The sequence below is a fragment of the Pocillopora damicornis genome, chromosome 7 (assembly GCF_964200805.1).
Source record: "Pocillopora damicornis chromosome 7, jaPocDami1.2, whole genome shotgun sequence".
NCBI classification, from domain to species: Eukaryota; Metazoa; Cnidaria; class Anthozoa; order Scleractinia; family Pocilloporidae; genus Pocillopora; species Pocillopora damicornis.
The window spans coordinates 276300-298553 of NC_142676.1; the positions used below are offsets into that span (position 1 = coordinate 276300).

General features: G+C 41.1%; 2 protein-coding genes across 4 annotated transcripts; one reads left to right on the forward strand and one right to left on the reverse strand.

Annotated features, from left to right (window-relative positions):
• The first annotated feature begins 11 nt into the window (after positions 1-11).
• Positions 12-3760, forward strand: LOC113672354 (protein FRG1). Its single transcript, XM_027188632.2, has 3 exons — positions 12-383; positions 1203-1422; positions 1972-3760. Exons 1-3 carry the CDS (start codon positions 35-37, stop codon positions 2183-2185), a joined length of 783 nt encoding a protein of 260 aa, XP_027044433.1. The 5' UTR covers positions 12-34; the 3' UTR covers positions 2186-3760.
• LOC113672353 (sacsin) lies at positions 3016-22011 on the reverse strand. Of its 3 annotated transcripts, none has more exons than XM_089211654.1 (5): positions 21977-22011; positions 20117-20210; positions 18405-18493; positions 17483-17747; positions 3016-17111 (listed from the first exon to the last, which is right to left on the reverse strand). In XM_089211654.1, the coding sequence occupies exons 2-5, from the start codon at positions 20139-20141 to the stop codon at positions 4102-4104; spliced, it is 13389 nt and encodes a 4462-aa protein (XP_089067780.1). In that variant the 5' UTR covers positions 20142-20210; positions 21977-22011; the 3' UTR covers positions 3016-4101. The 3 variants fall into 3 exon arrangements, with proteins under 3 accessions (XP_089067780.1, XP_027044432.2, XP_089067779.1); XM_027188631.2 differs by lacking the exon at positions 21977-22011 and adding an exon at positions 20675-20832; XM_089211653.1 differs by lacking the exons at positions 20117-20210; positions 21977-22011 and adding an exon at positions 18960-19111.
• Positions 22012-22254: the final 243 nt, after the last annotated feature.

A 22254-nucleotide genomic window follows, 5' to 3' on the forward strand; every position in this document is an offset into this window, starting at 1 on the left:
AAAAAACCTCGCAGGCTCAAACTGTTTTCTCAAAATGGCTGACAATTACAAACAAGTGAAATCTGGGCGTTTAAAACTTAAAGGATTAGACGATAGCTTACGGAAAAAGAAGCACAAGAAGAAGAAGAGGGAAAGAGAGGAAGAGGAGCCAACAGATGTTGATGCGCTCCGTCATGGAGGTTGGAGAAAAGTGGAAAACTTTCGTGAAGTTAGCGGTAACATTGCACTGCAAACTTTCCAGACAACCTATATCGAGGCACTTAACACTGGATTGTTCACAGTTGGTGAACTGAGAGATGATGGTGAAAATTCGCCGGCACCTGTTGAAGTGTTTACAGCTGTTCCACTTTCCGAGAAAAATATTGCCTTAAAATCGGGTTATGGTAAGAAATGATTTAACCTTTTTAATTTTGTAAGCTTACCAGTTACGACATTACAGCTTAGGGGTACTTGGCTCATAGGTACTTGTTCTTGTTTAAATGATACGATTTCAGCTCACAATGCCTTCAGCCAACTTTTACTTTTTTTAAGCTCTACTTGAGACCTTCAACTGTTTATTTTTCTATCTTTTTAAACCAATCTGAGATTTTTATTTATTTGTCTTTTGTTGTCTCAAGTTAAAAATATTACTACATAACATATTTATACATGTACATTTATGCATGTAACGGTAGCAAATCACATGTGAAATTTAATTTTGGTTGAAATTTACAGGTGGTGAGTATCTGAGCTGGCAACAACGTTTTGCTCTTGATAGATTTTCAATACCTTTGTCATGGCAATAATTAATTATTTAACAATGTTTATGTTAATTAAATAATTATTTTCTTCATCATTTCATAACATTCATTGTTACAAACATGCCTACTTGATTTTTATGTGCTTATGTGTACTTCTTTATTAAGCATTCAGTGTTGTTTGCTTGTAGACAGGCCTTCTTTTTAGTATTTAAAGGGTTATATCACCCATGATCCACACTAGTTTAAAGTGTAAAATAGGTTATGGCCATTCAAGTGGATAGATCAGGAAAAAACTTATCCTTTGTCTTGTGATGTTGTCACTTCTGATATGTATTAAAATAAACTCTTAAAGATACCTAGACAAGTGACGGAAGAGAAGAAGTATTTAAATCTAGAAAGTGATAAGGTTAAGAATGAAATATTCTCAGGTTTCACCATCACTGACAATCTTTTGTCATACAGGAAAATATATGTCTGTTGATATGATGGGAAATGTCACTGGAAGATCAGATGCAATTGGTCCTCAGGAACAGTTTGAGTGTGTCTTTGAAGAAGACAAAGTTGCTTTTGAAACATATAATGGCTGCTATTTGTCAGTCAATGAAGATGGGCAACTCTCTGCAAGCAAAAAAACTGTTGGAGAGAAGGAGACATTCCATGTTCGGACCAGTGTTCCAAAAGTGTAAGTGTTACCATAGTTAGTAGAGGAGACTAACTATGGTGTTACTATTTCATAACCCTTTAACTCCCAAGAGCTGATTCTTGATTCTCCCCTCTAGCTACAACATATTTCCTTGTAAATTAGTTACAAGAATTTTAGATGAAGATTAACAACTTCTAGCTGATAAGATTGAGTATTCTCATTACCTGTTGCTGGATAATGTATAGATATCATTGGAAGAAGTTACATACTAATCACTTGTAGGAGTAAAAGGGTTAAGATATGAAAAATAAAAAATAAATACAGTTTAGTTAGTTTAGTTAATATCCATAATTCGTCATAATTGGGGCAAAGGGGCAAGTGCTTCTGAGGTTTGATGTAATGCTTACCCCTCAGTTTGACCTCATCATGTTTAGACACTACATGCCTAAGTGAGTTTTGCCTTACATTGCTACTGTATGCCATATCAAAGTTTGATGAGAGGCTGAAAAAAAGATTGTCAGTAACTTGAAATGAGTGACTGTGGATTGATGTTAAAATAATTTGGTATTGCTTCTTCTTTTTCCATAGTAAAGTGTGCACCAGCAGTTTACCTGAGGGAGAAAAAGATCTGCGGAATCATGAAATTAGTTTTGTCAAGAAATTCCAAAGTTTTCAAGACAGGAATTTGCGTCTGAGTGAGGAGGAGAATAGCAGATTGAAAAAAGCAAAAACTGATGGTAAACTTCATGAAGAAATGTTAAACAGGAGAGAAAAGATGAAAGCAGATAGGTATTGTAAATAAATTGACAAAGATCTGAAGTGTCAATCATTGTCAGAGACACATTGATCTAGTGTTACAGTTTGGGGAATACCTTGTAACATGATGCTTGGTATTACAAAGCCTTTTGTACTCATCTTGTGCCCCATTGTTGGGCTGCATCATAACTTTTGCAACATGCATGTAATACTGAACTTGTAAAATTAAAACTATATAGGAGAGTTGCACTTAAGTAGTTTCATTGAAGCAGTCAAGCAGCTTATCAGCTGCCAGAAATGCTTGGAATCACTCATCTTTCAAACTTTTTTTTCACTTTGCTATTTGAGGTACAAATCTACTTGTATAACCAGGATTTTTGCCAATCCTGGCCTAGAGAACTGGCAGAAATCACTTTTTTATGATCTAGTGGAATTAAGTAAATGATATTTTATGTGTAATAGCTGTTTTTATTGATAAGGCTAAGAATTGATGTATTAGTGGTTATGAGTTCCAAAATATTCTTCTCACCACTGTCCACCATAAGTTTAATATTTGGATGTTATTTCCAACAACTTGGTATTGCAATAAGAAACTTTTTCTCAAGATCTTGCAGAAATGCACTTGCCACATACATGGATGATATATTTACAAGCATAGGTCTGGTAAGGTTTTATTGTCTTTGCTATTTAGAGATTCTGACTTTTTTTCCAGCCCAGTGGGATAGATGGAATACCTGTTTGATTGGTGACCCTGTTCCAAAATAGACTTCTGTTACAAAATTTGCCTCTTCATAGAAGGAATTAGGTGTAGTTAGTTTTAGTATTCCACTAATCAGATCCTCACAAAGAAATAAAATAGAAAAGAGGTCTAACAAATAACATCAAATTTTTTATTGGAATTCCTAGAAAAATAATTTGCTCCTAAAATAGTTTTCAGCATTACGCACAATACAACAATTAATTTCTTACAAAATGTTTGTCTTTGTAAAATTACTTCTAATCTGTTTCTGCAAAGTCTGATATTTACCTCATAATTTTTGAGAAGCAACCCATCCCTCATCTCTCTGTTCATTGTTAAAAGATAGCTATCAACTGCCTAATGTTACATTTATTATGGTTAAGTTATTCTTACAATTACACTTAATTTATGCCATAGGCTAATTGCTTGTTAGAGGTCACCCCCAAGAAGTGAGGATTTGAAATAAATTTTAAATGATGGGAAAGTTTTTCTATGTTCTTCTTGATTTATAAATTACAGGAAACCAAAGGGAACTGTTCATTGTTGGCCAGTCAGTTGCCACAGTCTTAGCAAGGCTCCTTTGGTACACAATTATTATTTGGTGGTAACAATGTACCAAGAACCCCCAGTTTCTTTTCTGAACTCTCTTTCTTTTCAACTGTGGATCGCTGATGGCTTTTCACCCGTTTCTCTTTCGTTGATTAAGTGCTAATTTTACTTAAGCGGTGGTACCTGCAATTACTCTCATTACAAAACTATTAGATCATTAAAACATTTGTTACACATACTATATGTCCAACCTTCCTTTGCATTATTTTCTTATGTTATAAATGCTGAAATTTGGGTGTTAAATTGTAAATAAACTTAATACAAAAATTTAAAGTTATGAAGTAGTGGTGATAAAAATGTAAAATTGTCAGGTCATCACTATCCATTACTATTAATTTCTCTTTTATTCCACAGTCTCACATCAGTGAGAACTAGATGGCCAATGTCTTTTAGTTAGGTCCCAAACTTTCGCTACGTAGGTGTTGAAGTACCTTAGACCCTTAACCTTTTCTTGACGCGAAACCAATTCGTTTTGATGCATCTTACTACTTTGTACAGTAAATGCTTTGGCTCGACTACACCATCCATAACTACTCTTCGTCATGCTATATCTTACAGTCCTCCCTTTCTTCTGAATATTTGGTCTCGACTGAAAGTTTTTGTGGTTCAAACTGTCACACCCTTGTAAAACTATCGTTAACAAAGTCTGTTATTTTCTGCACCAGTAATTCACAAATTTCTAAAGCGTCTTGTGCTTGATCGCTCGTAAAAGCTTCCGCAGGGATCGTGTCGCCACGATGAAAATGAGGATATCTAGTTTGCTCGTAATAATTCTTGAGCTTGGCAGCCAGGAGGGCAATATCAGCGGGTGATCCATCTAACTCAGTAATCTCATAGGCAAGATTCAGTACATCGTGTGTTTCTAGTTGTTTCTCAGATATGCCGCAAGCTGCATACAAGGCGCCTTTGAAAACTTTCTCTGTTGCTTGTTGACATAAAAAGCAAACCAACGCAGGGAATTTTGGTTGTTCACTTTCTAGATGTTTTGCTGCGTTTAGGTCTTCTTTGGCTTGTTTCATCCACCGCTTGGCCTCGTTCTTCTGAGGGTTGGTGGACCTCTTCGAATAAGGAGTTCCTTGATGATTTTGTCGTTTAAACGTGTCATAAGTTTGCCTTTCTTGCCGAGCTCGCTGGTTCCACTGGTTGAAGAAATCATGAAAGCTGCTGGCTCCATCTTGTGTTCCCTTTTCCTTAGCATCTCGCAGATTGTCTCTCCAATTAGAAGGAAATAGCTTTTCCATTCTCTCTATTTCGTTAAGCAGGAATTGCATCACATCATTAGCAATGTCAGAGCCTATATTTTTGTCCGGGTGCCATCGGAGGAACAAACGCTTAATGACTTTCCTTCTTTCATTTTCAGGTAACTTCCAAGCCTCCCACAGGGTATCCTTGATTTCTTGTTTCGCCTTTTCAAGACGTTCATTTCGACTCGCTGCCCGGCGCTCTGATTCCTTGGGGTCTCCAGTAAAAATCGATACTTCACGAGAATCCGATAGTTCGGGTTCTGCATTTGGAATTTCAGCGTTTGATCGATCAAACTTGTAAAGATCAAGTACGCTGACTTCCACGAGGCGTGGCTCTCCAATATCAACGCGATATTTGGCTTTGAAGTCAAATCTGCTGGTTTCCATGGATCTCTTACGATTTGGCACTTTCCTCACCACCTTCGCGTACACGTAGAGAGGCTCAGAGTCATCAATTTGACCATCTTCGGTTCTACGTTCCTTCTCGTAGCCAACTATTTCACCTTGCCGAAAAAAGTATTCGATGTCTTGCCTGAGCAGGTAGTGATACATCACCGGAATCTCAGATCCAAGAACAGGCTCCGTAGTGCGCGCCTCGCTTCCCATGAGATCTTGCGCTACACCGCATCTGTCGAGTGAGGGTAGGATCTCCTCTGGTACCCTACATGCAAGCATTGCTTGAAGGTAGATCTCCTTCTCTATTTGATTATGAATCAAACGATTTACCTGAAAGCAAAGTTGGATGTGGAGGGGATTTTCGTCTGTGCCATGCCTGATGAACAATTCCCACTCACCATTCTGTTCTTCTAAGAAACAGTCTTGGGTTTCTTGGCTATGTTGTAATGGTTTACCAGATTCCAAGTGAATCAAATGAGTTTCAAGTGATGCCATGCAAGTTACACTGAGCGAGCTACAAAGGACTTGTACCTGGTCTTTGACATCTTGAGGCAAATTCGGTGTCTGTCTTTGATGACGGATTACACGTAGAATTCCATTCACCAACTTCGGAGAGAGCAAAACGTTCCGGTATCTGTTTACAAATGGACAGGGATCTGATCCAATAGTGCTGTCTGCTATGCATCGCTTATCTCTACAGGTAGGATGTATCTCTTCTCGCAGTAAATTCTGAATCGTCTTTGCCCTAAGACGCAAAGGTAGAAGACTGAGAAGGTAAGAGAGGCGGTCTGCAGTGAGTTCTCCTTCCCGACTGATGTCCACAAAGTCACCGGCAAAGTCTCGTGCACGACGTTCAAAGCTGGGACAATCGTGAAAGATCAGCTCATTTGATGGCTTGAGAAAACCTTCTTTGCTAGGTAAAAAGAGTTGGTTCAGTGAAAAAAGACATCTTGTCGCAGCCTCTTCGCTTTTTTCCTTCACTAACAGTGACAGGGTGGTGAAAAATCCATGTGTAGCTTCTCTAGCCACCTTTTTCTCGTTGGGCTCCATATGCTTATCCTCACACACCTCCTTTAGTCTCCCAAGGACATCAGCAAACTGTGATGGTGTTGGTTTCTCATGTGCTCCAAGTCTCTTAAGTACATGCTCAAAATGGCCGTACTCTCGCGGTACTTTATAAAAGTAAGGTGGCATCTCTGTTGTCGTCTCAAACGCTAATTGATTGCCTTCCACAAAAACGCGGCCTTCTTCAACGGGAATGCAAGGTGTTTTCCTGAGAATGTTTCCAATAGCTAGACAAGACTTCGTGCACTTGTCTGACAAAGTGTTACCGGAGCAATTACATTCACCTTTCAAGAAAGTGAACGCCTCGTATATGACATCGTGAAGAAGCTCCCTTTGGTCTTTTGGGGTGTCTTTATGGACATTTCCACTGTGTGCTTTGGTTAGAAGAGCGATGTGATTGATAACTTTGTCCAGTGGAGGGAGAAGTGCAACTCCGAGGTCTTCCAAAACTTGTTTCTCGGCGGTATTTGGAGTGGCCCAGGCTGGAAGGAGAGGAGTGGAGGTCCACGAAATTTTCTGTTGTTCGCATGGTAAAGCTCCGTGGAACTCAGTAAAAGGAGGAATGTCTTCCTTACTTTTACACGCAAATTGAGGCTGCAGGTTTGTCAGTTGTTTAGATGCAGTTTCTGTTGCGACAAACTTTATAGTGGATACGACATGTAGAAAGCTTGGATCATGCAGGTCATCCTGTTGAAACAGACAAGTAACCAATGTTTTAGACACATCGTTCAACTGAGTATCTTGGGACCTGGTCACTGCATCAGACGCTAAGGATTCTGCAAACTGGATAAACTGTTGCTGGGAAACACGGTTCTGAAGTCCAACTTGACGAAGGAATGGGAGCCAGCTTGGAAGGCTGTAATCTCCTGGTGGAAAATCAGCAGGAGAGAGCAACTCTGTAAAGACTGGATTCTCAGGATCATAAAAATGGCTGACAGGGACTAGTGTGTCGCTTTTGTCTGGAAAAATACGTGCCTCACACAGGGCATCGAGTAAAATGCTCTTCTCACTGGAACTCTTTACGGTGAATAGGAGAGTATCTTTGATGTAGAGCAGCACTTCCTGAAGGCCTCTCTCTGACATCGCGTCAAGGTTTGGCAATATGTATTTGACGAATACGTCTACTTGTGACAGCTGGCTGATATCGAGAGCCTTGTATAAAGGTTCTATTTCTTGAATTACCTCCAATAGTACACAACTTTCTTTTTCAATGCGCGCTTCGATGTCAGCCAGGGATACACACTGAGGCAGATCGACAACGTACGAGAAGGCATATGAATCGAGACTAACAAATTTCCCATTCAGGGTTTTGTATAGCGGCAGTTTTCTCAGTAGTGATTGGTTACTATAGACGGTAGTGACGTCTTCCTGCAAAAATCGTAGAAGTGTAACGATTTCGCCTTGACCGAGTTCGCATTTGAAGTCATCACCTTTAGATAGGTAGTGTATAACGCTGATAACATCTTGTCTCGAGTATGGCTTCGCCAGATGTGGGGATGCAATGAGTGAAGCCTCATCCTTGTCGACTTTTGGAAGAACTGAAAAATCCAGCTGAGCACTTCCAACCTTACACAGGATTCTCACCAACCTGTCTTCATTGTAAATGCGTGTACTCAAATCCAACACAGTTTTGCTGAGGGACAGAGGAGCTAAGGTGCCATTAGAAGTAGGAATAATCGGCCAGTCTTCAAGTGGTCGAAGAGTCTCGGATGGGTCCTCTTTGTCTTCGAAGCTTGACTGCCTTTCTTTGTATGTCAATATGATTAATTCCCACAGCGTCGTCAACCACTCAACTGATGGTGTGCAACTGTCACTTGGTTCCCATGAGACATGTTTGTCGCCTGCGAACCATTTTGATGGAAGAAGTTGAATCAAATATGGAGCAATAGATATCGTGTCGAAACGTTTAAACACTTTGGACTTCCAAATGTCATTTCTGGTGAAGTTTGAAAACAGCGGGATGAATTCCTTATGAACAAAAAGGTCTTTCTGAGAAGACAGAAGACTGGAAAATGGTGTGAGAAAAACTGGATTTCTTGAATCAAATTCTCTAAGTACTTCGTCTTCAGTTAGCAGAAGGGGCAACCCATCTAACCGTTGGAGGAAGTTTTCATCTCCCATGCAATACTCGATTAATAGCTTCAATTCGCTCGCTTGTTTGAAGGTGGTACCGTTAATAGAGCAGGGAAGCACATCTGTACTATCCCTGTGCTTCGAGATGATAGCCATAACATCCTCGGGACTGACGGTTTTCACCATTGCAGCGGCTTGTTTGAAACTGGTGTAGAGTCTTGGCGGCGCGTAAACTATCGGCACACCTATTTTTAGGAGTAGAGTTTCCAGTTCTGAGTTGGAAAGATCACTGAATAGTGCTTGCTGCTCTTCTCTGTCGCTGCAAGGAGGAACCCACAAGCACGGAAAAAGTGGCTTTGTGCCAAACCTTGAAAAGGTCCGAGGAGAGGTCATGGGCGGTCTGGGCGAAGGTTGGTCTCGCAAGATAGGTAATACCGGCTGATTGGAACTCGCTAGAAGTCTGTACACTGTTAAAACAATGCTTTTCCACTCTGAGTGAACATCATCTGAATCCGGAAAGATGCTGTGATACCATTTCAAACCATTTTTAGCCTCTGTGATATCGTTAAAGTACCATGGGTCTCCCTTTGAAATTCCAGGTATGCATGTTCTTGCACTTACGATGAGTTCTGCATAGGCAGGAGCTAAAACATTATTTTTGATGAAATTGTTCCACTGAGCTCTCGGTCCTTGAACTCCATCGTCTTTCCAAAGATTTCTTCTAGAATTATCCAGTATAAATTGGCCGTTAAGGTGAACTGGAAGGCCTGTCTCAACCGGCAATGGTAGGAAGCAAAACGCTCGATGAATTTTGTTGTTTTGACTTGGATTTTGTAAGCTGTCGGAACGTCTTCGTCGTGGCGAGAGACTTTCATTTGTGGTCACACAGGCTGCCACAGCTGCTCGAGGAAGAAGACCATTCTTGCTTCCTTCGGGAATTAATTTCTTTTCACCATGCAGACGAGAACCAAGGCATCGATGAATGAGCCAATTATCTTGTCTTCCTAATGTGTCTTGAATGGTTTTGGTGTAGGTAATTCCAAACCATGGAATACAGCTGGTACTCAACTCTAAGCTCCGCTTGATTTCTACGTCGAGAGCTTGGATCTTTGGAATGTCAGTGTTTGGAATTGTTGCAGAAGCCTCGTACCGCCGAACCAACTTATTGTTTTCAATCCTTGAAATGCTCACTCTGGTGACATTTCGAAGGAATAATAACGTTTCTCGGATTTCGCTTTCAAAAATGGTAAGCAGTTGGTCAATTTCGGAGTTGCTAAAAGCCTTGGAGGAAATTTCTGACTGTTTAGCGGACAAATCGTTTCTAATTGGCAGGCGGAACATCGTAGATTCTTTCAAATGAAAGAACTCCTCTAAATAACAGGGTCTCACGTCAGCAAAGTGTTCCCAAAATTCGTCATCAAGGGGGTCAAATCGACGTCCGGGAAACTCCAGTGTTGCATCAGGCGCATATCGGGCGTGTGGATCGAGAACGCACAATGTTTCGGCGTTTGTGATGAAGCTTGGGCAATCGGTCACGTGGTATACTGCATTAAAACCGATACCATACTTTCCTGTCTTCTCAGGGCTGCCAGTCTTGCTTCCTATACCAAGCTTTTGTATCCCCTCAAAGTCTTTTTCTGTGAAGGGACAGTCATTGTAAATACAAAGTGCTGGTCCCTGGAGGTCTTTCCATTGTTCCGAAAAAACACGAGTAGTACCATGTTGACGCGGATCATGTATAAAATGAACTTCCGTGGCCCCTGCATCTTCTGCATTTTGAATAATCTCTTTAAGTATTCCAACATCACACGGATAAGCTTCCAGTACTCTTTTTAGTCGATCTGTTAGGCGTTCACTCTGACCAAAGGGCTTTCCTATACGATGAGAATACTTGTCCAGCTTTTGTTCTCGCATAGTTTGAGCTCCTAACCTGTGGGCTAACATTGCGGAAATATCACTGTGAATACATTTCGTTCGCCCACAGGAGTCCAGCCAAGGTGTGTCGTTGATTGTTAGTTCTCCTACAGGCGTGAGCACCAAATCCACATCTGGTAAGGGGAGCTGACCGCAATAAGAACTCAGAGCATCTTCATCCATCGAGGCAATATCTTCCAAGAACGATTTTACAGTCCTAAACTCTTGAATCGTGAGAGGTTCGCCATCTTTTCTCTCAGCAAGAACAAATAATGCATCGACCATGTCCTCACCGGAAAACGATTCTCTGACTCCAAGTGCTCTAAAGAGATCTTTGAATTTTATGGTGTAGTCATCGGGAAGGCAATAAAGAAAAGGATCCCCATGACTTTTCCATGAAAAGGCAACTTGATCAGAAGTTACAAACTTGCCTTCCACAAATATCCATGGCTTTCCATGGAGAAGGTTTTGAATAACTTGCTTGTCTGAGGTGTTTAATCTCTCTTGTAGGAACTGGTAAACGGCAGTGGAAACCCTCCTGGCACATTCTCTGCTGGCCGCATCATGCGCAACGAGACCTTGTACAGCGGAGTGGAGTTGCAGAAGGACGTCATTGACAGTCAGACGCTGATCACCAAGCCTTAACAGCTTAGAGACATCTTTGCTCACACGGTCACATCCGGTCTCTGAAGATTCGTCTAAGATTGGGAGTACCGCTCCTATTAAATATGTGGAGTCATCACGTCGTAGCTCTCTGGCTGAAAACAATTTTTTCGCACTTCCCTCTGATCCCTTCCACTGCAGGTGATACCCTGTTGGTCTATCCATAGCAGGAAGAAAACAAATTTCTGACAATTGTTTCCTTTGTTGAGTTCCTGGTGGAGATAGCTTGCTTGAGCTGTCATTCAAATATTTGATTAAGTTCCTCGACATCGGCAGAGCTTTTTCATAATTAACAGTGGCTAACGTTGCAATGAACGTGGCTCTCTCGCAGATTCTTTCCCACGGCAATAAGGCCTCTACCATCCCAAGGTTTCTCAAGGCAACGAGTCGTTCTGCTCTTAGGAAACCTGAGCCAGTTGGGAAGATGTGCTCCTCTTCAAGAAATAAGCTGCTAGCAGCTCCAGTAGGGTCAATCAGTTCACCGGGCCGAGACCTATGGTAACCATCTGGTGATGTTGGGATACATCGATATCCTCGCAAGATTTTCTCGTACTTGTACGATCCTCTAAGGTATTCATCCATAACATGACATGTTATTGGATCCTTCAGACTGTTCGGCAACCTGTCAATTGCCGGAAAAAAGATGTCGCAAACAAATTTGTCCATGGTAACAGTTTGTGCAGCAATTTCTTGTGTAGCACTTCTTTCAAAGCCGTTCGTAGCAAATTTTGGCAGTTGAATTACGTTGAAGCCGCATGTGCGCATTATTGGAGAACTCTCCGGTAACCGTGAGACATTCTCTTCTAAAAAGACGCAATCTTTGAACGATACCCATTGTGACTGACTTCTCAAAAGAGTTCCTGTACTATTTGCTATATTCTGATAAATAGTACAGGCAAACTTTACCCAAGTCTTGGAGGGAGCTTTTTCTGGGTCCGGCCAAAGGATGTCAAATGGAAATTCCACTATCTTTCCCTGTCTCTGTAGACTAACAATTTCTACCAGGAGTTGAACGTAAGCCTTTGAAGCGGCGTCTTCAAGGAGACTTTGGTTCCAAAGTACTTCAATCGGTTTTCTTGACGGTGGACTCTCTTTCGTATCTTCCCATAAACTACGGCGATTTGTCGTCACAGCAAAGTAGCCGTTTACGTGAACTGGAAAACCTGTTTCTACTCCCAGAGGTAGACCAAGGAATACTTCTCCCACTGTTTTCTTAGGGCTCCATCGCTTAGCTTCGTCGTTGTCTGATAGTAGGGCAGCGACTTCAGCTTTAGGCAACAAGCCATTTAGTTTTCCATCTTCTGTGTTGGCCATCTCGAGCGATTTTCTTTCACCGTAACATGACGTGATCAACCAAACTTCAGTGTTTCGTTGGTTTCTTGAGGACTGTAATGAACTATTTGGGAAGGCTTGAAATTTCATAAACACTACTCTAGAGGAGTCGACAAGGTGTTGGTGTTGGTGCCGTTCAAAGACCCAGCTGCCATTAAGATCGCTTTTGCGGATTCCTTGGTTATTGTTTTTCTCTGACGTCAGCCTGTCTGCTGGGATGCCTGTTGACGGCAACGTCAACAATATGTCCTTTTCCACCTCAAACACTGCATTGGGTAAGGATGGGTTCTGATCGTACGCTATTTGAAAGAAACTTATCTTGCAAACACTCTGTAGAAAGAGCAACATCTTTGATGCGTTTTCCTGAAATGCTGAAATCAATTGGGTGAACTGCTCCTCGTTATAGAACTTGTTGCAAATCTCGCTGTCACTGGCCTGTCTCATGGTTCTTAAAGGAAACCTGAATAGGGTTCCGTCATAAAAAAATGACCGATCATTCTTATCAATTGTGCATCCAAAGACTCCTTGATAAGGCTTAAACTGATCAGAGAATGCACTCAGTGCCACTGCATTGTTCCTAAGATTCAAACGAATGCCGGGACGAGATTTGTCCTTGATGAGGTCTCCTAAACGAGTTGTTTCTGGGTCAAAAAAGGCAATGAACTCACGGCTGATGAAACTAGGAAGGTCAGTTATATTGTAAGCAGTACAAAATCCAATTCCGAAACGGCCTAGCTTGTCTTTATTCCCTATCTTGGTAGCTCCTGCCAGTTTGTTTATATTCTCGAAGTCTTTATCTGTAAAGAGGGCGTCGTTGTAAATCCACAGGGCTGGCCCTTGCATCTCGGCCATACCAGGTGCCAGTAGCTTCTCTGCACTGCTGTACCTCCAGTCAAGAAGGAACTTGACCTCTGTTGCTCCTGCATCGTCTGCGTTCTGAATCAACTCTTTGAAAGTCGCCATCTCGTCGTTGTGATCCTTAAGGATGTTTCTTAATCTTGTTGTTACTGGTTCATACGGTCCACTCTGCTGAAATCCAAGGGGCTCCGTTACTGCCAATTTCCTACTTAACGGGGGTGTTCCAAGAAGCCGAGCAGTTTCAGTTGAAATGGTTTTGTGCACTATGAAGGCAACTTCGGAAATACTGGTATCACTCTTTCCTAGTCTCAACCACTCTGCATCGCAATAGCTCACATCAGTGGATGGCTGAAGAATGAGTCTGTCTTCCTCAGCTTGGATGGGTACTAAAACTCTCTTACGGATGTCAGAGGAAAGGCGAGATCCGTCCTTGGTCAAAAAGTCTAGGATGTCACGAGACAGGCGGAGATCGCGTTTCACTTCCTCTAAGGGACGCTTTTTCTCCAAGTGCCAATCTCGAATCATGTGCAGGACCTCTAGGGCTGATGTGGCATTGAAAGTGTCTAACACACCACAACGTTTGAAAAAGGAAGAGTAGCCTTGGAAATCTTCAGATAAGACAAATACGTAGGGTCTTAAATCCAAGGCACACTCGCTTCTCATAGCAACACAGGTAGGTTTAGCAAACCCTGAACCATGCCATATCCATGGCAGAAATGAATGCTCTTTGAGAACTAATACTGCTTCGGCTGTCACAATTTCGCTGGACAGATGATTGTAGATATCCTTCAGCATTCCCTGGAACTTCAGTAACTCAATTTCAGATGTTTTGTGTACTTGTTGCTGCCAAGTAGTTATGGCACCTTTCAGTTGCTCTAGAACATAGGAAATTGGAGGAGGAAAAGACCATCCAAAAGCCTTTTTAAGCTTGTCGTCCAGACTTCCGCGAAGAATCGGCATAGATGAACCAATGATATTTACCATGTCCGCATCTCTCATATCTTTAGGAGGGTAGAGTCTTCTCGCTACGCCAAACCAGGCCATGCATTGTGGGTATTTACTTAGGGGTTCTTTGGACGCGGGTAGCCAGGGTAAGCTTGACAGAACGCTGCCCAAAGGTACTTTCTTTGCGGACCCAGAGCTTTCTTCCAACAAGACCTCGTTCTCAACCAGGTACGCATTATCATTCAGGAACTGAAGCAATGCCTCGGCTCTTTTGAGAGCAGACTGTTCAGGAGCTGCCGTGATTTGCTTTGCGATCAAAAGAATATCTTTGGCTTCTAAGGAACGACTTCGCCGCAGGCCCAAGAACACTCGAAGCAAGCTTAGTGCATGAGCTTTGGCAAACTCTGAAGCAGGAAATACGTCGGGTTCGCCTTGAAATAGTTTCTGAATGATTTCATCTTCCGGGTCGTATAACTCAGAAGGTGCTTTGAGGGACCCGTTCGCAACCGGAACAAACCGCACATTCTTGAGATGATCCGGGAAAGTTTTGTTGTCGCTCGATAGAGCGGGAAGTCTCTGTATCACCCAAAACATCAGGTTAGAGACTTCCTCTCGAGTGTAGAATCCTCCACTTTCTATGTAAGGAAATATCTTGTCAATCAAAAAGTCGGAAGTGCTTAGAATTCGAACGGGAAGTCGCCGCAGTAGCTGGTACGAGTCATCATCAGTGGCAGAAAGTATCTCATGTGAGCAGTGAATCTTTGTACTCGATGGTAGATGTAACCGAGGCGGAGCAACATCAAGTTTTGTTCCTGATAAGGGTCCTACTGGCTGAACTGCTGTGAAGGTCGTCCCATCCATTGCCTGAAAGATTGGCAACGTCATTAAGGCTACCACTTCATCATCAGTAGGATTTCTTAGACTGGACAAGAATGCTCTGATGGCCACTTTTTCTTCAATAGTACAGCTGGCGAGATTGTCATTCCCTGGTTCATTCATGACCGTTGCTAGAACTTTTAGTACACCTGAGGAAGTTGGCGGCTCGATGTAGTGTTTTAAGGCAGCGTGGTCACAGAATGGGGGGAGGTGAGGAAGAACGATGCAACCTGCCTTTTGAAGTGCACTCACCACGTTCCGCGGTAAAGATGCGAAATAGGATGAACTCTGAATCAGGCAGTGGTCCTTTTTCAGTCTGATAAGATATCGTTTCTCGGACCTTCCGTCCACTAAGGGGATGAGAGGAATTCCTTCGAAAGGAGTGAGATCTTTGGGAAATTCTGTTTTGAGCCAAGACCATAGACCACGTAGCCATAAATCATCAGGTAAGGATTCATCTTTAGGATCCCAAGACACAACTGTGGAACTGATCCCCCAAGCTTTAGGTATGCTTTCGCGAACCAGCTTTGGCACGAGAGAGGGTGATAGGTTTACTAGCTGTGTGGGCCCCAAGCGCTTACTTTCCATTTCCCCTGCCAGAGAACGTAATATGTCAAGTACACCTTTTTCGATGTTTTCATCCAAGAATCTCCCATTGCTCCCGGGAATGAGACTTCGTGGGTGGTTTCGAGACCCAATGAGTACACAGTTATCTGGATTATAATCATGAACGTCAGTTCGAAAATATCTAAAGGTGTCATTAGCAATAGGCAATAGGGAAAGACCAGCCAAGTCCGTGAAGTTACGATCCATCAGAATGAATTCTAAGAGACACAATTTCTCATTTCTGGTAAGGTGCTCTAAAGACATTTTTCCAAGTCTTTCTGACACCTTACGATCTTCGCTGCCTACTCCCTTGAGTCCGTGGATGCAAGAGGTTTCAATGGAAGGGCTTCGAGGGGACTCTTTGGTATTCTCTCTGTTCTGGAGCGCGGAACGATCCCCCCTTAGCACGGCACGTACATATGAGGGCGTAATGTCTTTAGGCCTCCTCACTTGATGTTCTGCATATTCTTCGACGGCCTTTATTGCCTGCCGCGGAAGGAATATTACTGGCTCGTTCGCCTGAAGAAGTATGTCCACTACAACCTCACGAACCTCGTCACGAACCTTCTTCGGAGAAAATTCCATACGGTCCAAAATTCCCTCTTCTAAAGAAATCCATCTTCCGCCAAGAGATGGGGTCCAAAAGACCGCTTGATCAGCCAGAGCTGCGAAGAAAGGCTTTAATAGAGCTTTCCACTGGCCTTGAACAGAATCAATATCTGGCCAAACGTTGTCAACTATAGGAAGCAAATCTTGACCAGGGGTCTGCGATCGAGTGAGTGCAACGACCAGGCTAGCATAAGCTTTACTCAAGACCTCGCGGGTGAGACAGATGTTCCATTCTGCTGCTTCATCGCTTTGGCTTTCCGTACCGGGCCACTTCAGATTTCTACGATTATCCGTAAGACCAAAGGCACCATGGACATGAACAGGAAGACCTGACTTGCATTCGGAGTCGGCAGGTAAGGGAAGATAACAAAAGACGCGACCATTTACCTTATTGGTATTCCCATCAGGTGTATCCAGTGATGCTGCAACTCCGGCCCATGGAACAATGCCAAGAGATGAAGAAAGCTCAGCCATATGCATGCTTTCATGTCCAACCCTATTTAAGACCATGAACTTGAATTGTTGTTGAGAATTTTCGGGCCGGTTAATCTCTATTACCGTCTCGTAACTCATTTCAAAGGGTCTGGATAGAAAACCAGAGGCCTCTTCGACGAATTTGCACTTCAACTCCTTAACTGTTTCTCGAAACTCCTCCTTCACTTGGACAGAAAAAATCATCTTTTCCTTCCCAGTCCAGCTGGTTTCGTAGATACTTACAATTTCTACATTCTTTAGAAAAAGCAAAATTACAGGAGCTTCTTCTATGAACGATTCAAAAAGATTATTGATTTTTCCTGCTGTGTAGGGCTTGATCGAAATCTTAGATGGCCATTTTCTCAAAGGGAGACGAAATAGAGTCCCTTCAAAAAATCCAGAGGAGATTTTGCAACTCAGGACGTCTTCGTAAGGCGAAAACTGATCTCGGTACTGATATGTTAGGGGCTCTCGAATATCGAACCTCCTACCAGTTTCTCCAGCCCCAAAATATGTCTCTTGAGGATCGAGAAAAGCAACGTGATGGCCACTGACAACACTTGGTAAATCTAAGGAGAACAAATATTGCAATTTAGTATTTGCAAAGCAAAGCACGTTGGTCCTGCACTAGGAAATGCAATATGCTTTACAAAGAAAAAGCTGAAACCATTTTTAACTCATCAAGGGTAAGGGATACAATAGCGCTGTCAGGTTATAGGAGCAGGTTAATCGAGGATTACTTTTCACCGTTATCGTCATAAGTTTAAATTCAGAATGAAATCCTGGTTTCTTGATTGGTAACAGTATAGGAAATTTAAATGGTGGCAAGTTTTAGTGTCGTATTTAAATGTTTTTCTTCTCTGAGCAAGACTCTCTGAGACTGTTAGGTTTTGTCAACTTGTTAAGTTTAGGACCCTTGTTATCTCTTTGCCAGCCATACCTGTCACGTGATAAACTGAGTTGAACCCAACCCCGAAGCGACCTGCTGCCACTGGGTCTTTTTTCTTGGATCCCTGCATTATGCTCTCAATTCCAGTCCAGTCTTTTTGTTTAAAGAGGGCATTGTTGTAAACGTATAGAGCTGGGCCTTGGAATTTGGACAAACCCACATTGATAAGGGTAGATGTCCCAAATGCATTGTCACGTGAATCAAACAAAAGTTTCACTTCAGTTGCGCCTGCGTCGTCAGCATTTTGAATCAGTTCCTGGAAGACAAATTCAGAGTATTAACGGAGCAAGTAGACTTCCTCACCTTGAAGACTCTGCTCTAGCCTACTTTAATAAATCATTATTTATCGACATTAAAGAGGCATATAGAGGAAGCTAATTTGTAATCTACCTTCGAGTAACATCGCTCAGCTCGTGCGTAAGACTTACACATATCCACTGGAAAATTCTTTGTAATCGTTACTCAGAGACAAAAAAATGAATGTCTTACGTTCGTTTTAGTCTATTGATAGCCATGTCTATGTTGGTAGAGTATAGCGTCTGAGGTGTGTCCTTTTTAAGAATTGTTTTATTTCGTTGTGATCGTTCTTTTTTGTAGGTAACTGAAGGCTTAAATGTACTTCACTTATAGACTTTACTTCATATCAATGGCATATGATAACAAATTGTCACTCATAATGAGGCCACATTTCCACAAAAGTTTGACATCTTTTACCGAACGAACATTCAAATATTCTTGATTGTTCGCAACGTAACTATCCTTACCACTTAATTATTTCGAACGAACATCGATTTTAATGACTGCGTGCATATTTTCCACCGGTATCAACGGTAACTAATTACCATATCGATACATATCTTGAAGTTGTTCGTTGATAAAATGAAATTATTTTTTATCTTTCAAAAGTACTTACTTTTAGTATCTGTCCACCATCTGGATATCCTTCAAGGACTCGTTTAAGAACGACGGTGAGAGAAGGTCTTCTTTGACCGTAAGATTGCCCTGTAAACAACAACATAATGCTTGTCGTTCATTGCACTTTTTCAACATGGCGGAGGAATACTTGAACGTGTTGTCGTATAACGGATACAGATCATAACAGATCACTGATTTGTTGACTTCTACCTTTTGGACCGCTAAGAAAACAGATATTAAAGGCCTTTTAACGAAGCGAAAGTAGTTCGAGATAGAGCCTTAAACCAATTGCGGTCAAAATCGATCGAGCGAAGAAAATTTCCCTGATTCTAAACTTAAAATGCTAATAACATTTGGTGAAAACAGAAGGCATGCAAAGCTTACATGGAGACTTTTTTTCATATGTGCAGAAGATTTAGTTACAAGAAATTATGAAATTCATTACACTTTTTGTCGACGGAATCTAGACTCACAAATGAGGTATGGATCCATCTACTGGTTCCGACCATGCGAAACGCCTGCAATGTTTTGTCATGGTAAACAATTCACTTACTTCGAGTTCTACGTGACTGCGACATCCCTCGGTAAACTAACCTACGATTATTGTTTGTTTCTCAGCCGTGCGAGCAAATGTTCTGAAGTGGCATGTTCCAGATAACGGAGCAGTGTTCGCTTCACCAATCATGGTGAACTTTGGATAAATATTTGTGGTGTTTAGAGCTTGGTTTGAAATGCCAGTCGTTCGTTAACCCCTATTTTTGATTGGTTGTTTACCTTCAGTGTCATAAATAATGAATATCTGACAACAGTGAATTTTAATTCAAACAGTTTAACCGCGTTCTGCCAATATTCATCAATTTGGATCTTGGAATTTTTGCTTTTCCCCTAAGATTGACAATGCTGAGCAAAATTAAGCGGATCTACTTCAAATTTTCCTTTAAACTTTAAAGCACTGTTACGTATTTAACGCCATAACGAGTATTTTCCTTGAACAATAGAATGAAAGCCTAAATGAAGACTTTTTTTTAATAATTTACTCAACCTTCTATGAAAAACTAAGACTTCATTGTTTTGTAAACCAGAAGAATTAATTTTACTATCAAAAATATATTTTTGGAATTCAATGTTGATCATTGCAGCTCTGAAAATAGCCCGAGGCGATTTCAACCCAATTAAAAGTGAGTAACATAGTGCGATAAATTCTAGAAGGACCCAGATTTTGCATCAGTAACCTTAGATTAAAAGGTGCCACAGAATACACTGAAATTGCATGTTAAAAGCAGTAGCATGAAGATTGTGAGATGTTTTAAAGCAAGTTAGTGCTTTAAAGGCACGACTTGATCTTTCGTAGAAAAGTTTGGGAAAAGCATTTTCGTCCATGGTTAACTCTAATTTGATGAGGGTTTTAATTCACGATCGCGCACCTAGTGAAAGTGTCAATTGAAAATGTAAATTAACTTTCAATAGTTACAGTTTGAATCACACTAATTTTTCGCTGATTGACCGCAACTCGCAGAATATTCAAGATTTCGAGAATGAACGAGATCGCTTTTGGGATAATTACAGGTTTGATTCGAGAGAAGATCGAAAGTTCTCAAGAAAATTAAGTGCATCAGATCACTGAACGCAGAATAATAGTAATAATAATAACAACAACAATAGGAATATCATTCTTGCCGAAAGCATGCAGAATTAAAATTTTGAAATTACCCATGACATTTGAGTCTCCGTCCATCACTCTAACGGGCCTCTAACATGAAGTCTTCTCATCCACTGATTCAGTGAACTCGTTACAAAGGTTGATCTAAATGGAAAGATGACAGCACTACGTTAGCCTGTTGGGAATAACTAACATCTGTACTTTTTGTTGAGTGTTAACTCTTGAGATCAGACGGCCGCATCTGAAATGTTTTCTCCTCGAGAAAAACCCTAAAACTCTGCAAGAGTTTGTTTTGGTTTGCTTGTCGATTTGAAGTTATCGTAGTGCATACGACACGCTAGATATAGGGACTGACTCGTTTCCTTAAAGCAATCGACTGTGAAAATGTCGAGTAAACAGCAGATTTTTATCTTTGTACAACTTGCAAATCATAACGTACCACAACTAAATAACGACTTGTGTACTTATTTTCTTTCCTTATTGAACTCTTTGATATCTTCCGCCATGATTTTGTTCACTTAATGATTCATCTCAAGCGAATTAAAAATTGTGCTATGTGTGGCGGTACACAATGACTTTCAGACATCGATGAAAACAGTTCTTCATACCTTCGAAAGAAAATGCATTTTGTAAAAGTCTGCCTACAGTAAGGCGTTACTTTTGCTTCGAGTAGAAAATTGTCCACCAACTCAAGAAACTCTGGATTTTGTAATTTTGTCTTCCTTGATAACAAGCTTATTTCTTGGCTGAACTTTGACGAAACCTTTAGTGCTGACAAGTAACCGTTTATTTATATGTCGATTTGTCAGTGAACGAGTTACAATAAGCGCTCTCAATGGTGGGTCCTTTTGTGAACTCACCCAGATCTGAACAAAGCGAAGAACAAAGCCAGACTTAAGCTCGCCATAAGCTTCTCTCATACTTTGCATATTTTCTAGTTTACGCAGAGTAAGAAAAAAACACTGTCTCAAAGCGGTTCAGAGTTACAAATAAAATTTTACGATAAAAAGTATTAGACTGAGTATTATACATTTAAAAGGTATAACTATCGAAAAAGTGATCTCCATCTGAATATTTTATACTTGAATTCCCATTTGAGTTTCAAAGTTTCTGTTTTTGTGAGTTTATTCCAAAACATTCCGCAAGTTCACTGCTGTGCCACGTTTTAGGGTGTGTGAATCTTGCGTAATTCCTCTGTTCAAACAGAAAAACGTCACAAATTTCCTTTCATTTATTTCCCATAAGTTAATCGGATTATGACTGGGGCGCCTGGTAAGAGTTAAAGTTGTGAGCAGAAGGAGCAGTTGACATGATATGCCATCCTTCTAATTAACGGTGACAAACGTCGGCCAAATTTCTATTTAAGTGGCACTCAGTCAGAGTCCTCTTTCATGTCGAATCATGACTTTTTCTCTATTGCCTATCATTTGGCGTTCAGGCTCTGTCTGAATTCGTGCATAACTAAACTTGAGTAGCTTTGTTTGCAGTTGATCAGGTACACCATCCAGTAATATGCAAAAGCTGAGATCTTTACCTTGTCAGTACTGTCACAAAGGGCCCCTGTGAGAAAATATTACCTTCCCACCTGTGTCACGAGCGAAGTTTGATTCAACTCGGAGTTCTTAACACTCAATTCTAATATCTATTTACAGTTATTTAATGTTAAAAATCAATAACGAATCGACGACATTGTCTTATTTCTGAAAAGTGAAAAATATACACAAAAAGATAAATTCCATCTACTTTTGTCAGAATAAAATGCTCCCTGTTTAGAATTACCAACCATTTTTTTGTGTTGTTATACAAGGCGATTTCGAAAAAGTTCTGTGTACTCTGAAAAATAGAAAAGATGCCGCTTGCCGCGCAAACACATAAAGCTAAATTATGCGCTGAATCCTGTTACTGCTTACCTGTTTGCGAGCTACAATTTTCTTTTCTCTTCCCCTGAAGATGAACTTAACGAGCCTCGAATCTTGATTTCTCCTCTGACAGCAGAGATAGGAATTATTTAAAAAGAGCGAAACGGTGAGCTCATAACTCAGTCATTTCGTTAATTTCAGCGTGTGAAAAAAGTTTTTTTGAATTTACAGCCTTTATTGTAAATGTTTATATTGTGCCTATGCTTTGTGTTTGCCGTCTTCCTAGGCTTGTGTATTCCCTTGGTAATTCACTTAACGGTATTTTTGTC

Coding starts and splice junctions, on each gene's coding strand:
- LOC113672354 (XM_027188632.2), top strand. CDS start 35: ATGGCTGACAATTACAAACAAGTGAAATCTGGGCGTTTAAAACTTAAA. Junction 384..1,202: donor TGCCTTAAAATCGGGTTATG/GTAAGAAATGAT, acceptor TTTGTCATACAG/GAAAATATATGTCTGTTGAT. Junction 1,423..1,971: donor CGGACCAGTGTTCCAAAAGT/GTAAGTGTTACC, acceptor CTTTTTCCATAG/TAAAGTGTGCACCAGCAGTT.
- LOC113672353 (XM_089211654.1), bottom strand. CDS start 20,141: ATGGACGGAGACTCAAATGTCATGG. Junction 17,748..18,404: donor ATGGTGGACAGATACTAAAA/GTAAGTACTTTT, acceptor TTTGTCTTCCAG/GAACTGATTCAAAATGCTGA. Junction 17,112..17,482: donor CTCAGTTTATCACGTGACAG/GTATGGCTGGCA, acceptor TGTTCTCCTTAG/ATTTACCAAGTGTTGTCAGT.